This window comes from Prunus dulcis, chromosome 5 (assembly GCF_902201215.1).
Source record: "Prunus dulcis chromosome 5, ALMONDv2, whole genome shotgun sequence".
NCBI classification, from domain to species: Eukaryota; Viridiplantae; Streptophyta; class Magnoliopsida; order Rosales; family Rosaceae; genus Prunus; species Prunus dulcis.
The window spans coordinates 16,298,467-16,318,423 of record NC_047654.1 but is presented as its reverse complement, the minus strand read 5'-3'; the positions used below and the strand labels follow the sequence as shown (position 1 = coordinate 16,318,423).

Sequence of the window (19,957 nt, the reverse complement as noted above, 5' to 3'; positions counted from 1 at the left end):
AACGAGTCTTTATCAGGTTCATACGCAGTGAACGGTGATAACAAAAGGTAACTTCCTGGCAAAACGAACTTTAAGAATCAATTATTGAGACATCACATACATGGGGTTGAGTTTTAAAAAGTGGCAAGGTTGGTAAAACTGTCAAGCTACAAGTGGGTTTGCTACATCAACATTCTGCAAATGCAATGTGTAATAGTTTAGACATGGCCCCAAATGAAAATCGCGTCGAATTATATGATCAGCAGCCATCTGTGCAAGAAATGAATCCATGGCAATAATAGCTGCACTCTACCATTCCATCAGCAAGTTCTGGACATCTGTTTGATGCTGTTATGCCTATAATTTCCTTGACTGAGCAAAACATTCAAAGCCCTGCAAATCTATTCAATTCCTCTAAACCCCCAGTTCCTCCTTCAATTGCAAAGCCAGGTTTTCAAGAGGTATCTCAACATCAAAGCTGTTGCATACCTTATCTTCCTGATATCCCTTGCGATTCATGGACCGTTAACAGCCAATCATGGTAGCCAAATCCAATAATGTTGATTGAGCTTGTATAAGTGAACATTATTGTTGTATGCCCCACCGCTACTAGCTTCTTCATTCTAGGTCTTGTCTTCCGTGGCGAAACTCATGATTATTAATACAAGTCACAGATCAATTCTGACAATGTAATGCAATCAATAGGAATCAGAAAGCTAAGTTACTTGCAAAAACAGATATCACATCACTGGATACTTGGTACGTGCATGTTGTATAATTTTTCTGCCAAAGATACTGGCAGGCAGCCATTCGATCAACTGCCCGCCTATGCAAAAACTGCCGCTTCTTCTCTTTTGAAGTAGTATTGATACAAAGGAAACTGCTTCATGTATCAGCAATGCATATCCAGATTTCGATTCACTAAACTAAGTTTTCCCAAAATTTTCTACATGCATCATGAAAGGCAAGTATACCAACAAGTATGCCCTTCATGCAGCAGAAGACACTTCATGCCACCAACAATTATTGCATCCATTCAGATTACAGACGCAAAAGGCTACCTGGTGAAATCCTCAACTTGAACAATGAAGAATTGCTCACAATCAGTGCAATACTAACCCAGAGATTCCATAAATAACTTTGTGTTCTTCGCATCTTCTTTGGATTCTGGATATCTTTGTGGCTTGAAAAGTTTCCATAGTCCAACAGGATGCCGGCTTTGAACTTTAACATCTCCTGAAAATCTCCCAAACATTTTTGCACAATCCGGATATGGCTTGACATACAGATTATAGAATCTAAGCCTGCTAGGCTTGACCAGACCCTTTAACCCCACCTCATAACCGAGCCCCCCTTTTGATCTCAAATACTCTATCACATTGTACCGAGGAATTATTTGCTTCTCAAAATTCACACCCAAATACTCTGGAACTTCAACCAAACAACGACTATTGAATTTCATCCTACGAATTAAAAACTCAATCTTTCTCTCAATCTCCCCCACCTTATATATAATTGACCTTGGTTCCTTCCACAACACCTCAAAAGCCTCTCTACGAATCAACCCGTATCTGCACAAGCAGTCGACTCTCAGTTTCACTTCAAACCCAGCTCTAAATTCTCCCTCACTGAAAATCTTCTCCTTGATTGGTACCCTACATTTCAAAGTCCTCAAGAATTCCAAACACTGCGAGAATTCACCCAACTCCATGCTAAGGATTCTTGGCTCTTTAATTATCTCTCTGCTAATCACATCCACACTAAAGCCGAAATCTTTAAACTCATAAAGCAATGGCTTCAGCCTATCTTCAACCCCAAATCCTATAAACCCTGGAAAAGAACGAAGAACCCTATCAATTCCATCCCTTGGAATTCCAATTCCGGCCAAGAATTCGAGTCTCCTTTGAATCTCCTTCCCATTCATCAAAATCACTCCAGGGAAGCCCTCTAAAACCTTACTAACGGTGCCATCAATAAAACCTAAACCCCTCAAAACCTCCACACTCTTAAAGAAACCATCTGGGTCTATCTGAAATCTCTTCGATTGTTCCAAAACACCCTTAATCATCAATGGGGCAGAACTCAAAAGCACAAAATTTGACAAGCCCATTTCCCATTTCTTGAGGAACTGAAAGTCCAAAACCCCAGGACAGTCACATATCAAAGAAACAAGGGAATTCTGGGGTATTTTGAAGGATAACAGTATAACCAGAGACTTCTCTAATTCCTGTATGTTGGAATTCAATAAAAAGTGATTCTTTGACAGGAAATTATGAAGCAGAGAAGATGGGAAACCATACCTTTGGAGCAGAGTGGCGAGGGAAATCTGTTTCCTGTATTGAGATTGCTGGGAAAATCTGGGTTTTATTGGGTTTGTTGAAAAGGATTGGGAACTTTGGTTTGAGAAAGTTGGGTTTCTCTTGGCGGTAAATATCTCTGTGAAGCGGGGAACTGTGGTTCTGGTTGAAATCCTTATGGCCATTTGACAATTCTGGGTTGAGCGCCAACTACACGTACAACCTTCCCACCACCGAAGTACGTTAACGCAGATAAAAGCCTAAAAAGGGAAAAAATGAGGGGTGAAGTGACAACAAAACGAGGAAGGGAGAAGTTCATGTGTTGTTATTGGGGTAATACCGTAATTTATTACTCCCCTCCTGCCACATTTAAATTATTTTGTATACTGTTCTGAAAAAATTTGCGTACTCTCCCATTTCATTTCCATTGATCTCAGGTGCTGAGGTGACTGTCGATACCCTGTTCTCTAAGAAAAAGAAATTAACTTCCCGAAAAACCCACCAAAAGGCAAAACTATTAGACGCACCAAAGAGCGCTTTCATCAAAACTTAAAAAATGCAGAGGCTTCTTCGTTTGAAACTAGCCTCAAACCTCCCCAAAAAGCTCTCAAATTCCACCACCACCACCTCTTCAATCTTCCACTTTCAAGCCCACAAAACGCTTTCTCTCACCAAGCCACCCCAAACCCAAAACTACTTTTTTAGCTCCTTTACCACACCCCCCCTTCACCATCATCTTCATTCATGGAGGTCGCAGCACACTCTCACACAAAAAATTAATGGGTTTCTCTTCAACCCATTACTCAAACGGCAATTTTGTGTGGGTTTCTCAAATACCCTTTTGAGAGTCTCAAGCAAGAGTCTTTCAGATTTCAGACTTGGCTTTCTCAGAGCCCAATTTCCCAAACAGAGTTTTCGGTTCAACCCAAATTTTACTTCTCCTCGGAGTCCCTGGTAATGTTTTTGTTTTCTGTTGATTGTCGAAGTTATATGTTTGATTAAGAAATGAAGGAAAGCTAGTAAATTCAATAACGAATTCCTAGTTTTCTTCCGTAAACTCATTTTTGCTATGATTTCTCCACAGCCTTAATGTTTAATCCGTTGTCTTTTTCCTTTCATATTGTGGAATTCCTGGTTAGAATGTGAGAAATTGTTTCTGGTTTAGTTAGGGTTCTTTCGGTTAATTTGAAGTGTCCTTTTGGCTTATGATTTCGTACTTTCACGGTTGATTTGACCAATGAGAAAAAATTAAAAGTAAATTAATGTGGCTGGAACAGAAAGGGACGACACATATCCAATTGTGAAGGGTTGACCGTACAAATATTTGTATTTACGTGCTTCAAGCCATTGCTTGTTTTTATTCTTCACAAAAGCTCCTGCATTTGCAAATGCTCTTGCCACATTTTGAGAGTTGATTGAAGATAACTGCAAACTTCTTCTGCCCACATAATACAATAATGCAGTTTGCTATTACATAACATGTGAATAATGACTTTTGTTACTTGTTATTTAGGAAATCAAGAACAAATCTGCTAGTGCAAAGTATTAGTTGTCATACAACATGAATAGGTGGAATAGTTTGGGGCCTATAATGCCTTTGTATGTGAAAAATTGCCTTTATATTATTTGGGGTTATAGAAAATACAACAAAGGTTTCTGTTTTGTGAGTTTAAATAAATATATTACTTTGCTTGTGGCCAGGTAGTCATTTTCACCCGTCTGAATTAAGTATTAATTTGAATTTCAGTTTCAGTTTCTGATTCACAATGTTTCTTCTAGTTATACTATAAGATAAGTACAGTATCAAAATATGTCATCTTAGTATTGAAGGGAAATATATGGACAAGATAGAATATCAACCAACACTGGTCTTCACAGTACAGCAGGCAGGAGTTGTTAGATTTTCCACCGCTAACTTCCATCTTGATATCTCATCTTTAAAAATAATAATAATAATAATAATTTCTTTAGGTATTAGAGCAAGATGCTTCAAATCTGAAGATGGCTTATCTATAATAGTTTCTGTTGAGAAGATTATCTGGACATATTAAAGCATACTAGTTATCATAAGAGTTCTACACTACTACAGCACTACTGCAGAGTGTAGACTCTGCTCATTTGTATCAAATTTTGCCTATGTGCAGTTTCTTTGGTAGTGTTAATCTTCTTCTCTCAGAGTAATTTTATGTATTTATTTAAAATTCTATTAGCATGTCATAGGGTTCAGCTAGTTCCTTCTCTTGGTTAAGAAATCAGAAAACCCAGGATCCACTTTGTATCCCCAAGTTTCCTGTCTCAATGTATGTAAGTTATCTTCTGCCAGTAACTTGGTTTTCTCCTATTCACAGGAGATCATGGTTCCGAAGGGTATCTGATGGTGATGTGGTTTTGGGATTGATTATAGCTAATGTTGCTGTTTTTATTTTATGGAGGATTGCAGATCCTAGCTTCATGGCGAAGAATTTTACCGTGAGTCCCTCATTTTGAAATTAACCAAATATTGTGTCAACTTGCCATATGACTTTATTTCCTGACACCTCTTCGTGGGATCTCTCTTGTTGAGAAATAAAAGATTTTATATTCGAATGTGGATCCACTGGCATCTTATAAGTAACTCTTTGCAGCTGCTTATTAGTCTAGGGTGATAGCATTCCATTTTTCACTTCAATTTGATTTTCTGTAACCAGATTTCATTAGACAATGTTACAAGTGGACGTCTGCACACATTGATAACTTCTGCATTCAGTCATATGGATGTTGGCCATATCATTTCTAACATGATTGGACTATATTTTTTTGGGACGAATGTAAGTTGATTTCCTCAGAAGATTTTCTTTAATTTATTAATTTTCTTTTGTTTTTGTGGGGAGGGGTTGGAAACAATACATCATAAAGTTGATCATGTCCATGATGTATATGGGAGTTTCAATAATCTTTCTTATTTTTTTGGTGCACTGACCAGATTGGAAGAGTTTTTGGGCCTGAATTTTTGCTGAAGTTGTATCTAGCTGGGGCTGTTGGTGGCTCGGTCTGTTTCTTGGTGCACAAAGCCTACATGGCCGCGTCATCGAAGGTAAAATGATACTCAGCTTATGTGATACAACCATTTTCAAGGATAAAGTTATATAATTCATTCTTTTCTCAAGATGATAATCGACATATCAACTTCTTCACAAGAAATTAGAGAATGGAAACTCCTGGATGGTTATGTGAATATACAGTCTTGAGTATTTCATCACAATCTGCTGTTTGCAGGGCCGGCAACCATGGAACATGGACCCATCAAAAATACCGGGACTGGTATGCTTTTGGAAACTCTTTACATGCCGTGCTCCTTACTTTTACAGATTGTTTGACTAGGAGTTGAGAATTTTACCCAGATGGGTTGTTATCTAGATGAAATTTTTTGACCTTGAATTCATTTCAGTGTTGTGTGTGTTTGTGACATGTAGGGCGCAAGCGGGGCTGTTAATGCTATCATGTTGCTTGATATATTCCTCTTCCCAAAATCTACCCTCTACTTGGAGTTTATCATACCAGTTCCCGCCATCCTGCTGGTAAGTTTGCTTCTATGTTAGGTGATTGGTTGAGGCTATTAAGAAAATCCTTGAAAACTAACCTCTTCTTTTTTCCATTTTAGGGGATCTTTCTAATTGGGAAAGATGTCTTGAGGATAATAGAGGTACGTTGATTATCTTCTGGTTTTCAAATTTCATTTTGTGTCTGTGTTCATGGTGCATGTCTGGTATTTACATTGGGCTTGAAACAGGAGTAGGAGTTGAGTCATGGTTATCATCACTCGATGGTTTTCAGCCAGTCAATGATTTCACAGTTCGACCTTGTTTATTGTGCTTGTTTTAATTTTCTTCAAGCATTATCCTTTGAGTGATATAACGGAGCCAAGTTGGAACCCTGTGCAAACTGTCATTCATCTAACTGAATGATTGGAACTCCAGAATTGTCTTTCTGATGCCATCAAATCAATGTTATTGTTATTTTCCAGTCAATTTAGTGGTAATATTATTTTGTTATTGCAGGGAGACAGTCATATCTCAGGAGCTGCACACTTGGGGGGTGCTGCAGTTGCAGCCATAGCCTGGGCACGATTTCGGAAGGGGCGTTTCTGAATTTCGCAACGACTCTGCAGATTATATAACACTAGGAAACTAAGATAGTCCACCATGTTAACTATTAGCCAATGCCTTCCAGCTGGTTGTTCTCCTGATTTAAATTAGCTTATCATCCATTGATACAGACTTGACAACCTTTCTGACCTTTCCTAATCCCCATCTCAATGATAAATTCTGATGATTCGAACACGTTTGAACACGTTAAACGATCTTTGTTGAGGAAGAGTAGTATCATGTTACACAAATTGAATATCTTTGTGTATGGTATGCGAATCATAACTCAACAAGTTATCTTTGTACTGCCCAAATCAAGGTTTCCCAAGATTAGCTAGCTATTTACAGAATGGGGGACGGACTTAAAAGCAATTGGGGTAATACCGTAATTTAGTCACTCCCAAGTTACTTTCTTTTTCTTCTTCCCAAATTTAAACCTGTGTGCATACTTTCACATTTCCATTGATGTCAGTTGCCGAGGGACTGAAGCTACCTTGTTATCGAAGAAAAAGGAAGGAACTTTTCCAAAAACCCACCAAAGGCCAAAAAACCATAATACCCAACGAATAACGCTTTCATCAAAATTTCAAAAATGCAGAGGCTCCTTTCTTTGAAACTAGCCTCAAACCTCCCCAAAAATCTCCCAAACTCCTCCACTACCTCTTCACTCTTCCACTTCCAACCTCACAAAACGCTTTGTCTCACCAAACCACCCCAAACCCAAACTCAAAGCTACTTCTTTAGCTCCTTTCCTGCATGCCCGATTCACCATCTTCCTCATTCATGGAGGTTTCAGCACACTCTCACACAAAAAATCCATGGGTTTCTCTCCAACCCATTACTCAAACGGCACTTTTTTTTGGGTTTCCCAAATACCCTTATGAGAGTCTCAAGCAAGAGTCTTTCATCAGAGTTCAAACCTGCTGGTTTTTTCAGAGCCAAAATTCGCCAACACATTTTTAAGTTCAACCCAAATGAGAGTTCCTCCTGGTAATGTAAAAGTTTTCTGTTCATTGTCGAAGTTATCAGTTTGATTAAGAAAATCAAGGAAAAGCTAGTAAATCCAACGACGATTTCCTAGTTTTCTTCCGTAAACTCATTTTCCCTATGATTTCTTCTCCGCAGCCTTAACGTTTGATCTGTTTTTTTCTTCTTCCACATTGTGGAATTCCTGGTTAGAATGTGATAAATTGTTTGTTTGAAATTTCCTTTTGGTTTGCATTTTCACGGTTGTTTGTTTTGACCAATGAGCAAAAGTAAGTGTGCCTGCAACAGGTCAGGGAAGGACGACACGTATCCAATTGTGACTGGCTGACCGTACAAATATTTCCATTTACGTGCTTCAAGCCATTGCTTGCTTTTATTCATCACGAAGGCTCCTGCATTCTTGACTGCAAATGCTATTGCTTGGCATTTCAAAAGTTGATAACTGCAAAACATCTTCTGCCCACACAAATTACAATAATAACATTTAAAAAATAGTGACTTTTGTTAACTGTTATTTAGGAACTCATCAAGAAAAAATTTACTAGTTTAAAGTATCAGTTGTCCTATAATTAACATGAGCAGGATGAATAGTTTAATATGCCTTCGTATGTGAAAAATTGTCTTCAGATCATTTGTGTTCCTGTTTCAATGTATGTAGGTTATTTTCTGTCAGTAACTTAATGTTTTCCTCTTCGCAGGAGATCATGGTTCCGAAGGGTATCAGAGGGTGAGGTGGTTTTGGGATTGATTATAGCTAATGTTGCCATGTTTATGTTGTGGAGGATTGCAGATAATAGCTTCATGGTGAAGAATTTTACCGTGAGTCCCTCAGTTTGAATTATAACAAAATGTTGTCAACTTGTCATATGACGTTATTTCAATAACATGATTTCATTTACTACAATTTCCTAATTTGTTGATTTTCTTCTGTAACCAGATTTCATTAGACAATTTTACAAGTGGACGTTTGCACACATTGATAACTTGTGCATTCAGTCATATCGATGCTGGGCATGTCACTTCAAACATGCTTGGACTATATGTTTTTGGGAAGCGTGTAAGCTAATTTTCTCTGAAGCTTTTTTTTTCTTCTAGTAATTTTCTTGTTGGGGGAGAGGGAGAGGGTGGAGACACATATATATCATAAACCGGTAAGGTATTAAATTTTGTTTTGGCATATCATTCAGTTGGACAATAATAATATATCATGAAATTGGTCTCGTCCATGATTTATATAAAGTGATATATTCAGTCAGTTTTTACCATCTTTCTCTTTTTAAATGGTGAACTGAACAGATTGAAAGAATTTTTGGGCCCGAGTTTTTTTTAAAGCTGTATCTAGCTGGGGCTGTTGGTGGCTCGGTCTTCTTCTTGGTGCACAAAGCCTACCTGGCTGCGTCATCGAAGGTAAACTGATACTCAGCTTATGTGATACATCCATGTTAGGATAAAGTTGCATAGGTCATTGCTTTGCATGTATTGCTCATGCTGTGCTCAAAATTATAATCGAAAGATCAATTGTTCTTGTTAGCAAGAAAATGCAAGTAACTTTTATATCGAACGTACAATTTAGAGGATGGAAACTCCTGAATGGTTTTGTGAATATACAGTTTTGAGTATTTTATCGTATGTAATATACTGTTTGCAGAGCGGACAACCGATGAAGATGGACCCATCAAAGATACAGGGACTGGTATGCTTTCAGAAACTCTTTACATGTTGGTCCTTACTTTTCTCAACAAAGCAAGGACAGATGAAAACATATTCCTTGGTTTTCATTTGCCCAACAAATCTGAACAACAGCTAGCCTAGAAAATGAACTCTAATTCATTTCACTGTTGTGTGCTTTTGTGTGACATGTAGGGCGCAAGTGGGGCGGTTACTGCGATCATGTTGCTTGATATATTCCTCTTCCCAAAATCTACCATCTACTTGGAGCTTCTCATACCAGTTCCTGCCATGCTGGTGGTAAGTTTGTTTCATCAGGTGATTGGTTGAGGCTATTATTAAGCAAATCCTTGAAATCTTACCTCTCTTTTTTCCATTTTAGGGGATCTATATAATTGCGAAAGATCTCATGAGGATAATACGGGTATATTATTTGGTTCTCTTCCTGTTTTCACATTTCTTTGGTGTTTATGTTATTTGGTTATCAAACCAGTGTCATTGTGATTTTCTAGTAAATAAATTTAGTGGTAACATTATTTTGTTATTGCAGGGAGACCAACGTATCTCAGGATCTGCACACTTGGGTGGTGCTGCAGTTGCAGCCATAGCCTGGGCTCGAATTCGGAGGGGACGTTTCTGAACTCTGTACCAGCTCTGCAGATTTCATACCAACAACACTAGGAAACTAAGATAGTCCAGCATGCTAATTAACTATCAGTCAGTGCCTTCCAGTTGGTTGGTCTCCTGGTTTAAATTAGCTTATCATCCATTGATTTGATAAAGACTTCATAACTGTCCTAATCCCCATCTTAATGTGAAATTCTGATGATTCAAAACCAAACACATTTCGTTCTTTTGTTGAGGGAACTCTGTGGTATGTGAGTCAGAACTCAACAAGCTATCTTTGTAGTAGTGACTCTGCGGTATGTTGTAGATGTTTGTGAACAGTTGACTGTTGATTGGTGTGTCTTATTTTGTATTCTATAGCAAGGTCACGCTAATATTCTCTGGAATAAAAGAGAATGCTATCTTCTATGTATAGCCCTGACAAGTTTCTTTGTGGGCTTCCTTCTCAACCCCATCTTTGTTTGTACACAAGAAACTTATCAGAATTATAGTACAAGGCCCATGCGCTATTGGCCTCAAATCCCAAAACTCAAACGATCACTTCTGTTTACATCAAATCGTAAATCTAATGTGACATGTAACGTGTCAAAAAAAAACCAAATTTGTGTTCCAAGCGTAAATGGAATAAAAACAAAATTTTACCTTTGATTCTTTTGATAGAACGACGTCTGACCTTATATAACAAACCCATCGATGATACCCAAGTTTCAATGTACGTGCATGAAATACAAATGGAGTGGAGACATATAACGTGTCATTAATTAGTTTTTTTTCTCTAACAAAGGCAATTTTGTTGAAGTTTATCATGTATCATTTTTTTATGGGTATATGCATAAATTATTCTTTTTGTTTTTAATTTAATTTTTATCAAATAATAATAAATCCCCAAATCACCTCCCTAGTGAACACATTTTTCTCCCATTTCCCAAAGAACAGCATTTATCTCTCTTGTTTTGGACCCTCTCTTTTATTATTTTAATGATTTATGTCCTTATTTGCATGAACTCAATAAAATCAATTCAATCCCAGAAAACCCCAATTAAAAAAAAAATTTCATCTTTGTAATTCAACATCTTTCACTTTTTCGCATTTTCTACCAACTGGGTATCTCTCCCCCCATTGTTACCCAGAAAATGAGGTGGGAAAGGGTTCAGCTACAGCCTAAACAAGCTCACCAGCACCAGCAACAGCAACAACAAGAATTGTTGTGTGAGGTGTCTGGGCCAGGGAAGAGGTGGGGGCACACCTGCAACGCCATTAAAGAAGGGAGGTTGCTATATGTCTTTGGGGGTTATGGCAAAGATAACTGTCAGACCAACCAAGTTCACGTTTTCGACACTGGTGGGTTTTCCACAAAAGCGAAAAAAATTTCCCAAGATTTTTGCGTTATTTATCTATTTCCATTTTTTCTATGGGTTTGTGTAATCTTGGTTTTGCCTTATTGCTTGTAATTTTTCTGCGACAAAGTTTGAATTTTTCTGATATACCCTGTAGATTAATGCCCATGCGGGTGCTAGTGGGCTTGTAATTAGGGTTTTTGTTGGGTTTAATTTGTTAAATTTTTCATGCGTCTTCTTGTTTGGAATCAATGCTGTGATGGGTTTCTGCAACTATACTTGCGTAGACGCTATATGAATATGCTAGTGAACTTTGATTTTAGGGGTTTCATTTGTTAACTCCTAAAGTCGTTTTCTTTTTTGTTTTTTGTTTGGTTATACAATTTCGAATTCTGCTTCCTATGAGCTCTTTACTTTCGTTTTAAATTCTGTACTAGGTGTTAACAGACTAGCACTTTGCATTTGCCTGTGTGTTATTGCATGTTATATGGAGGTAGTTTTGAAATCGTTCATTCTCTCATTCTGAATTGCTGACTGCAGCTACGCATACATGGAGTAAGCCGGTGATAAAAGGAACCCCTCCAACTCCAAGGGACAGCCACAGCTGTACCGCCGTTGGTGATAATCTCTTCGTTTTTGGGGGTACAGATGGGATGAACCCTCTCAAGGATTTGCATATATTAGACACCTGTGAGTGAATTTCGCTCTTCACTCTTTGCTTTTTTATTAGCTAGCTTTTCTAGTGTGCTCACCCTTGGATTTATCTACACAGTATCAGCCGACTAATGTATATTATTATGGGTCAAGTAATTCAATCAGATGATTATATGTCCAGGGTGACAATTAAGTTATTTTCTTTATCGATCTTGGATTGGTATGCTTAAGAGTTGAAACCAGATATAATCTTTCCATTTACTGACACCATTAGGGCTTTATATCAAATTCTTTATTGCTGTAATTAACACCAATGTGCTCACTTATGTTTCTAATGTTTGTGTAGCTTCACATACATGGATATCGCCAAGTTTAAGAGGTGATGGACCGGAGGCACGAGAGGGTCATAGTGCAGCCCTTGTTGGGAAACGGCTTTTTATATTTGGTGGCTGTGGAAAATCATCTAATAATAGCGATGAAGTGTACTACAATGATCTTTACATTTTGAATACAGGTGAGTTTCAATATAAGGTTATTTTATTGATCACTTTGGTGAAGATTGGCTTGAATGAATTTTATGACACTTTTGTGTGCAAACAATTATCATGCATTTATGTGGACTACTCACATGGACATTACAAGTTTACTTATTTGATCCCACTTGCCTAAGGAGCTAAAAATGAGGGACAGTGAGCAACTAGTTTATAAGAGCTGTGGGATTAATCCAACGACACGTAGTTTTATTAACTACCCATTTTGTCTTCAGTCTGCAACCCATTTTAGTTTTAACCTGCAAAGAGGAATAAATGTGTTATGCAGATTCCTCACCCAGCCATCTCTCTCTGTCATCCCCTCTCTCTCTCTCTCTCTCTCTCTCTCTCTCTGGTTTAAAGCAGATTTATTCAACTTATTACCTTCCATTTCTATTTAATTAAAAGTTGGCGTTTGGACAAAGGTTCAAATTGGGAAAATTACAGGTTGTGGATTGTGAATCCAAAGAAAAATTACGATTTGAAAATTTAATGGAGAGAGAGAGAGAGAGAGAGAGATGACTGGATGAGAAGCTGCAAAACACGTTTATTCATCTTAGCGGGTCAAAACTAAACGGCTTTGCTGAATGGTTCTTTATTGAAGCCAAAATGGTACCTATGAGGTCTTAAGTGCGTAGAAATATACGCCATTGGATCAATCCTACGGGTTTTATGAACTAGTTGTTCAACATCCCTTGCTTTTAGTCCCTTTGGTGAGCGGATTGATTTCTTATTTAGCATAAGTTGTTCGGATAGCATGTGGACCTTCTTAGGGTATGAAGTTGTTGGTGTGCTCTTCATTGAAGTCTATAAGTGTTTTATCTTTGTAGACTAGACTGGGAGGAAGGAGGGGAGTGAGTATTGTGAGCGTAGGACATCACATTCAGTTTTTATTTTTGCTTGGAGTCACTGATTGATTGGCAGATAGTTTACTTCTTTTGTTCTCTTATCTTGTAGAGACATTTGTATGGAAACATGCTACAACATCAGGCAACCCACCATCTCCACGTGATAGCCATACTTGTTCATCTTGGAAGAACAAAATATTTGTTATTGGTGGTGAAGATGGTCATGATTACTATTTATCCGATGTCCATATCCTTGATGCAGGTATCATAATTTTCTTAAATGAGTTGTCACACTGGTTATACCTCACTTGGGATATTGTAAATGATAATATACTTTCTATATTTCTGGCATTATTGTACCTCATTAGATACTCTAATGTGGAGGGAGCTGAACACTTCAGGCCAGCTTTTGCCACCCCGAGCTGGTCATTCAACTGTTGCTTTTGGGAAGAATTTATTTGTTTTTGGTGGATTCACAGATGCCCAAAATCTATACAATGACCTCCACATGCTTGATGTTGGTACGTATCAAGTACTTGTGTGTGTGTGTGTGTGTGTGTGTGTGTGTGTGTGTGTGTGTGTGTCATATTCATCCACATGCACAAGAATGTGAAACATTTTAGGTGATGGTTGAAGTCAATTGTCTGTGTGACAATGATATGTAGATCTCTAGAGAGAGAGAGAGGTGTGTGTGTATGTGTGTGGATTCTGTTTTCTTTGAAACATATTCATCCACATGCACAAGAATGTGAAACATTTTAGGTGTTGGTTGAAGTCAACCGTCTGTGTGACAATTATATGTAGATCTCTAGAGAGAGAGAGGATTCTGTTTTCTTTGAAACATATTCCACATGCACAAGAATGTGAAACATTTTAGGTGATGGTTGAAGTCAACCGTCTGTGACAATTATATGTAGTTCTCTTATTTGAACTACCAGCTTGATATTTGACATTGGATTTCTTAAGTGAGTCACACCATGCATGCCATGGTTCCTTTGGGTTACTTGCTTTTATGAATGGTTTCAAGCTTTTGAGCAACCATTTTATCTATCCACTTTGGTCTACATGTACTTTATGTTCTAGCTTCTTATTTTCTTCCCAGTGGCTTAATGTTTGTGGAATTGTATCATTAATGATACCCACTCTATCCCAATTGGTACAGATACTGGTGTATGGACCAAGGTGATAACTGCAGGTGATGGGCCTTCTGCTAGATTTTCTGTTGCTGGGGACTGCTTGGATCCTGTGAAGGGAGGTGTACTTGTGTTTATTGGTGGTTGCAATAAAAGTCTTGAGGCACTGGATGACATGTATTACTTATATACAGGTTAAGTATTATCTTTTCATTTTTTTCCCTGAATTATTTGGATTATTTTGTTATGGTAAATTTTTATCTGTGTTTGAAATCTGATAAAGTCTTACTGACCTGATATAATTTCTAATTTTAGGACTTACCAGGGAGAGTGAACGGAGGCTAGAGAAATTATCTTTGAGGAAGCAATTAAAGCTAAAGTGCCAAGAGCAAAATCTCACTTCTTTTCACGACAAGCCTCTTGTTAACGTTGGAACTGGTGCAGATATGAGGCAACCCATGACAGTTCCATTTTATGCCCAACCATGTAAGTATTACTGATCTAGATACAGTCTCCTCTTTTTTCTCTGGGCATCAACATGTACATATTGCAAAAAGAATCATAATCACATGTCTAAAAGGAATTTTGTTCCTGTAATACATCATGCTGATATAGTGGTTTCCTTTCTTCGGTGCATCAGGATCTAGAACCTTTCCTTTCTTACTTCCAAGTGGTGAGAAAACGAAAGGGGTGGTTGGTTTTTAGATTTTCTATTCATGTTTATCTGCTTTTGAAGTCTTTTTAGAAGTTCAATGTTTTTCCTTTTCCTGCAAAATTTCTCATGACTATTTAGGGGAACCGCATGAGATCAAGCCCCCTTACGCCCCGTGGTGTTTTTTTGGTGGAGTATCCCCTATGGTTTTTTATTTTATTCAAATTTGCAAACTTCTAAGTCATTTAAAAGCAGGTAAATTGTCTGATCCTAGGAAAGTTGTCATTCTAAGGTCACTATCCAGTACTCTAACTCCATGGAAACACATTTCCAGAGAGTGCTATCATTTGTATGTGCTTTGATTTCATTAGCTTCTGTGTGGACGTTTGTTTAAAGTATATTTACTTTGTCTCAATGTTTTCCTACAAGTGAAGGATTTACTCGGCTACCATTGGATTCTGGGGCTATTGAACCGGCTACACATGTAGTCTTTTAACCACTCCAAAGGGCCAATAAAGGATATGGCCTCTACTGTTCTATGATATAGATTCTCAGCTAATAAAAGAACAAAGTTTATAAATGGACAAGGAAATAAGGATTTAGGTTATTATAGTATTATATACATTACTCATTGCAATCCAAGGGTGTTAGTTTTAACCGTTACCTGCAGCTTTACTAGCCATGGCCAAAGTGGTCTTGATGCTTAAGTTATTTTACCTTGAATGGAAGCTGGAAAGCTTGCCATTTGATTTCTTGTTCTCTTGTCTATTCAATCTCCCTTTGAGTGAACCATTGAAATTCTGAGGTAGAATAAGCCGTTCGATTCTGCAAAAAACAAGTTATGGGTGCAGCAGAAGAACTATTTGATGAAATCAAATTTACTGATGGGTAGGCCCTTGGCTTCTTCATTTTTGACTCGTGTCTATATGATTAACATTCTCTAATGGTCAATCCTGATTTTTTTAGATACTAGTTTTAAGGGCTGTGTTGAACCAGTAATGCTGTATGTTGAATTGCTGCGAGTATCTGTGTACCTCCATTTGAGGTTTATATTTTAGGTTACCTACTTGCGTGAGTTAGCACCCTTCTAAATTTGTTTGTGCTGGACTTATATGTAAGATTCAGCTGCATTGTTAGGGAGTAAAGTACTAGTTGCAGTGTACTTTTATTGGTTAAATATGTACTAGACTTAATTTGGTGACTACCTCAAAAGATCTAGTTCTATGACTGCAGGTAGACAGAATATCCCATTGAATCAATCGCAGCTTCTTCTGGGAAAGAAGACATTTCAAGCAAAGGTTACTGAAAAACTTTTTGATGGATATACGATTGAAACTGTCATTGATGGAAAGCCTCTTCGTGGTATTTTATTTTCCAACAAGCCAGACATTCACAACATAACTACTCCTAATTCCAGCAGGTAAGAATATGGTCAATTTTATGCTTAATATTACTATTCTTTCAAACATCAATCATTGTACCACATTTTCCTAGACTGTTTTGTTTAACTTTGAAAATGTGATTCCCAAATAAGGAAGCGGGCTGCCAGCGATGCTGGTGATTTAATGTCAAATGGTGATTACAACAGCAAATCAAAAACTTCTAGGAGCGTCATGCAAGAGACGGTAGATCACACACAGGCAGATAATGTTCATGGCAAGGAGTCCATATCACATGAGCAGACAGAAGCTGCTGCAGCGTCCGTTTCTAAGAATCAAGCATATTCTGATGCTTCTCATCTGCATAAGGTCAGATCTTTCTTTCCCTTGTATTATACATATATCTATATATTTTGCATTTAAACTCTGTACTCTTATGCAGGTTAGTGGAAAACCTGATCAGTCAGTGACTCCATTGAATCTGGGTGATAATCAGACAAATGATGCTTCAAACTTTAACACTGAAATTGTGGGAGAAGACAGGAGTCACAGGACAACTGATGCACCAAATTTTGACTCTGAAGTTATGAAGGAAAATTTGTCTGCCATAGAAAATACAACCGTCAGTTCATCCCGAAACCAAGGTAGGAATGTAATGAGTATTCTATTACTTAATTTTCTTTGCTACGGGCTCATCAGCATTGATGCATATGCCACTATAGTGAATTGTTTGAAAGCAATGAAAGAGACTTGAATGCAGATACTGTCAGGAACAAATTTGTATGTCTTTGCCTTTTGTAGGTTTTTCCCTCCCCAAATTTGTATCTCCACTTTTTGTAGATTTTAACCTAATGTATTTTAAGCTGGTTCCTCATTTAAACTCAGTGTGTGCTTGAAGATAAGTGATGAGCTGATTGGCTGTCCAATTTTTTGATGACAGATGGCAGGAAACTAACTGAAGGACACAGTGAAGCAACATCTGTTTGAAAAAATGTGGTTGAGGAATGCTTCTGAACATAACCCAAAACGGAAAACCACCGGCTATTTGTACATTCATCATCTCAAGGTGATCATAGATGCATATGACGGGATAAACAGAATTTTCCGACTCTTGTGATCTGCCACCTGCTAACAGTCCTAGGTCTAAAATTCTAGTTTTATGTAGCTCACATCTAAACCTGGTGGATTATTGATTAGTTGCTATTTCAAATTGAACAGCTTCATACATTATGGCAAAAATAGTTTGCTTATTAGAATTTGGTGACTCTTATAGGTATTGCTTCCCTTTTTTCAGCAAAAGAATGAATGGCAATTGCAGTTATCCACATTCTTCTGCTGGTTCCATCTCCATGAGATGAAAAAACAGCTTAAATTTACTTCTCTTGTGATCTTTTACAATCTTCGCTCTAATGGAAATGAATACCTAGAAAATTTTCTCTGGCTATATTTTAGTGGAAATATTTTTGCTCGCCGCTTTAACCAAAGGTGTATCCTCACCATTCTCCTCAATATTTGACTCATGTCTATAGAAATAATAATGGTTAACTTTTTATTTTCATTTATGTAATCATGGTTATGCTTATTGACACGTGTTGAGTGTTGAGAATAGTGGTGGGTATACATCTTAGGTTAAAGTGATAAGCAAAAATGCTCCATATTTTAGTACTTTTTTTTTGGGATGAATTTTTCTTTGAAGGTTCCAGTTTTTTTTTTTTTCATAATACATTTGATGCTAGGTCTAGTTTATCAATCTCTTAAACTATTGGGGAAAAAATTCTCTTAACGTAGCTTAAGAAGTATCATTTTATGTAATCTGTGTATAAAATTACATTTATGTTTGATTCGATTAAAAAAGAAAAATTATGTGTAATGGATGATGGGGAAGAAGAATATTTAACCCGAAAAGAAAACTGTGGGCCATTGACCCCACAAAAGAAATTCACCCTCATCGCTTTGCCTCCGATAGAGAAGTCACTAATGCCTTTTACAATATATTCCCTGCCTCATTAGTTTAAAAAGTTGAGAGTAGTATTATTGATTTTGAATGAATTTCCAAAACAGTCCCTGTGTTTTTACCTTATTTGCCAATTCTGTCATTGGAGCCAGCCATTAGCCAATTTAGTTCTTCTGTCTATCTCCGTGAGTCAAATGTCATCATTTTCATCCTTTTTGCCATTAAAAAACTGACTACAAAATCCAATTGGTTACAAATAATAATAATAAAAGGATCAATAATAAAAATAAGATTTAAAAAAATGATGTTAAATGAATCATAAAATTAGTGAGTACATCTACTCATGACACTTAATAAATAAATAAAAAATCATGAATCACATTGGTCAACAACTTAAATAAGAACGCGTAACGTATTCTAACTTAATGAAAGATACTCACCAGCATATCCTTCTTTTCCTAGGTGTGATTGCTAAGCTGATCATCTTATTCTTCAACTTCTTCCTTTCTTTTGATTTTCTAAATATGGAAAACCAGAGGAGATATCATCTTGCAGACAGCCCCAAACCCCTTTGTTTTAAACTCCTTTTAAAAAAATAAATCAACTCCCTTACTACCTCCTAGCTCCTCCGCAAATATATTGGCTTTAACGTAAGACTCTCTCTCAGGGACTGTCCCAACCCTGGTTTCTTTGTTTAACATTTTCCTTTTCAAGCATTTCTCCCGATTCTCGTACCTAAAATCCAAAACAATCTTTCACCTTAGCGTCCCTCCATAAAGACTTCACCCTAGTCAGTGTCACCCGTAATACTAAGGTTTTTGGAAGTAGGATTATTTGCTTAGGTTTTGATTGGGTTGAATATGTAGGGTGTACTTATTAAATTTACATTTGTTTTACAATTTAATATATCATTTTTCTTTCTTTTATATTCACTACTACATTTTACACTTTGCGCGACGAAGAGAATTTCGTCGCGCAAAATACATTGTAGTCGCACAAATTTTAATGCGACAAAAACTTCGTCGCGCAGAATCCGTCGCGCAAAGATCGTGAAGAAAGACTTTGCGCGACCAAGTTTTTTCATTGGTCGCGCAAAGTAACTTTGCGCGACGAAAAAATATTGGTCGCTCAAAGTAACTTTGCGCGACGAAAAAATATTGGTCCCGCAAAACTTTGCGCGACGAAACACATTGGTCGCGCAAAGGTTTGCGCGACGAAAAATATTCGTCTCGCAAAGTTTTGCGCGACAAAAAACATTGGTCGTGCAAAGTCTCAAAAAAATTTAAAAAATAAAAAATTCCCGCGTTCCATTTTTGGTACCCGCCCACATTTTTAGAGTTTTGCGCGACGAACAATAACGTCGCGCAAATATTTGCGCGACGAAATATTTTTTTGTGTTTTAAATTTTTTTAATTAAAATAAACTAATTTTTACTTTTTATTATTATTTCTTTAATATTAATTTATTCAAATTTTTACTTTTTAAATATAATTTAATTGTATGATTTTTTTTAAATCACTTTAATTTAAATTGATATTAATTTAATTATAGTAATTTTTTCAAATTTTTACTTTTTAAATTTAATTTAATTGTAAGATTTTTCTTAATTACTTTAATTTAAATTGACATATTCAAAATAAAATTACATATGAAAAATAGTGATCAAATTATCCAATAAATATTTATATATATATATATATTCAAAATGTACACATGAATTAACAAAGTACAATAATAAAATCCTAATACAAGCATATTGTGGTGGTAGTGGTGGATAATATGTTTTGA

At 36.9% G+C, this 19,957-nt stretch overlaps 4 protein-coding genes across 10 annotated transcripts; 3 read left to right on the top strand and 1 right to left on the bottom strand.

The window, feature by feature from the left end:
* Positions 1-52: 52 nt before the first annotated feature.
* On the bottom strand, positions 53-2,637 carry LOC117627381 (transcription termination factor MTERF15, mitochondrial). The gene has a single exon (XM_034359450.1). The coding sequence runs from the start codon at positions 2,459-2,461 to the stop codon at positions 1,094-1,096; it is 1,368 nt and encodes a 455-aa protein (XP_034215341.1). The 5' UTR covers positions 2,462-2,637; the 3' UTR covers positions 53-1,093.
* Positions 2,638-2,689: 52 nt separating this feature from the next.
* On the top strand, positions 2,690-6,629 carry LOC117627382 (RHOMBOID-like protein 12, mitochondrial). 3 transcript variants are annotated; one of them, XM_034359451.1, is made up of 8 exons: positions 2,690-3,230; positions 4,625-4,745; positions 4,964-5,083; positions 5,239-5,349; positions 5,532-5,576; positions 5,729-5,833; positions 5,917-5,958; positions 6,314-6,629. In XM_034359451.1, exons 1-8 carry the CDS (start codon positions 2,833-2,835, stop codon positions 6,401-6,403), a joined length of 1,032 nt encoding a protein of 343 aa, XP_034215342.1. In that variant the 5' UTR covers positions 2,690-2,832; the 3' UTR covers positions 6,404-6,629. The 3 variants fall into 3 exon arrangements, with proteins under 3 accessions (XP_034215342.1, XP_034215343.1, XP_034215344.1); XM_034359452.1 differs by lacking the exon at positions 4,964-5,083; XM_034359453.1 differs by lacking the exons at positions 5,729-5,833; positions 5,917-5,958; positions 6,314-6,629 and having other exon boundaries at positions 2,700-3,230; positions 5,423-5,532.
* A 135-nt stretch (positions 6,630-6,764) lies between these two features.
* On the top strand, positions 6,765-10,133 carry LOC117627383 (RHOMBOID-like protein 12, mitochondrial). Of its 3 annotated transcripts, XM_034359454.1 has the most exons (8): positions 6,765-7,390; positions 8,086-8,206; positions 8,325-8,444; positions 8,684-8,794; positions 9,036-9,080; positions 9,251-9,355; positions 9,438-9,479; positions 9,606-10,133. In XM_034359454.1, the coding sequence occupies exons 1-8, from the start codon at positions 6,993-6,995 to the stop codon at positions 9,693-9,695; spliced, it is 1,032 nt and encodes a 343-aa protein (XP_034215345.1). In that variant the 5' UTR covers positions 6,765-6,992; the 3' UTR covers positions 9,696-10,133. The 3 variants fall into 3 exon arrangements, with proteins under 3 accessions (XP_034215345.1, XP_034215347.1, XP_034215346.1); XM_034359456.1 differs by lacking the exon at positions 8,325-8,444; XM_034359455.1 differs by lacking the exon at positions 9,438-9,479 and having other exon boundaries at positions 9,251-9,373.
* A 459-nt stretch (positions 10,134-10,592) lies between these two features.
* Positions 10,593-17,605, top strand: LOC117628150 (RING finger protein B-like). Of its 3 annotated transcripts, XM_034360531.1 has the most exons (11): positions 10,593-11,023; positions 11,560-11,709; positions 12,020-12,187; positions 13,161-13,313; positions 13,420-13,572; positions 14,214-14,378; positions 14,500-14,670; positions 16,070-16,256; positions 16,371-16,584; positions 16,658-16,859; positions 17,156-17,605. In XM_034360531.1, exons 1-11 carry the CDS (start codon positions 10,816-10,818, stop codon positions 17,200-17,202), a joined length of 1,818 nt encoding a protein of 605 aa, XP_034216422.1. In that variant the 5' UTR covers positions 10,593-10,815; the 3' UTR covers positions 17,203-17,605. The 3 variants fall into 3 exon arrangements, with proteins under 3 accessions (XP_034216422.1, XP_034216424.1, XP_034216425.1); XM_034360533.1 differs by lacking the exon at positions 13,420-13,572; XM_034360534.1 differs by lacking the exons at positions 13,161-13,313; positions 13,420-13,572 and having other exon boundaries at positions 10,594-11,023.
* The last annotated feature ends 2,352 nt before the right edge of the window (positions 17,606-19,957 follow it).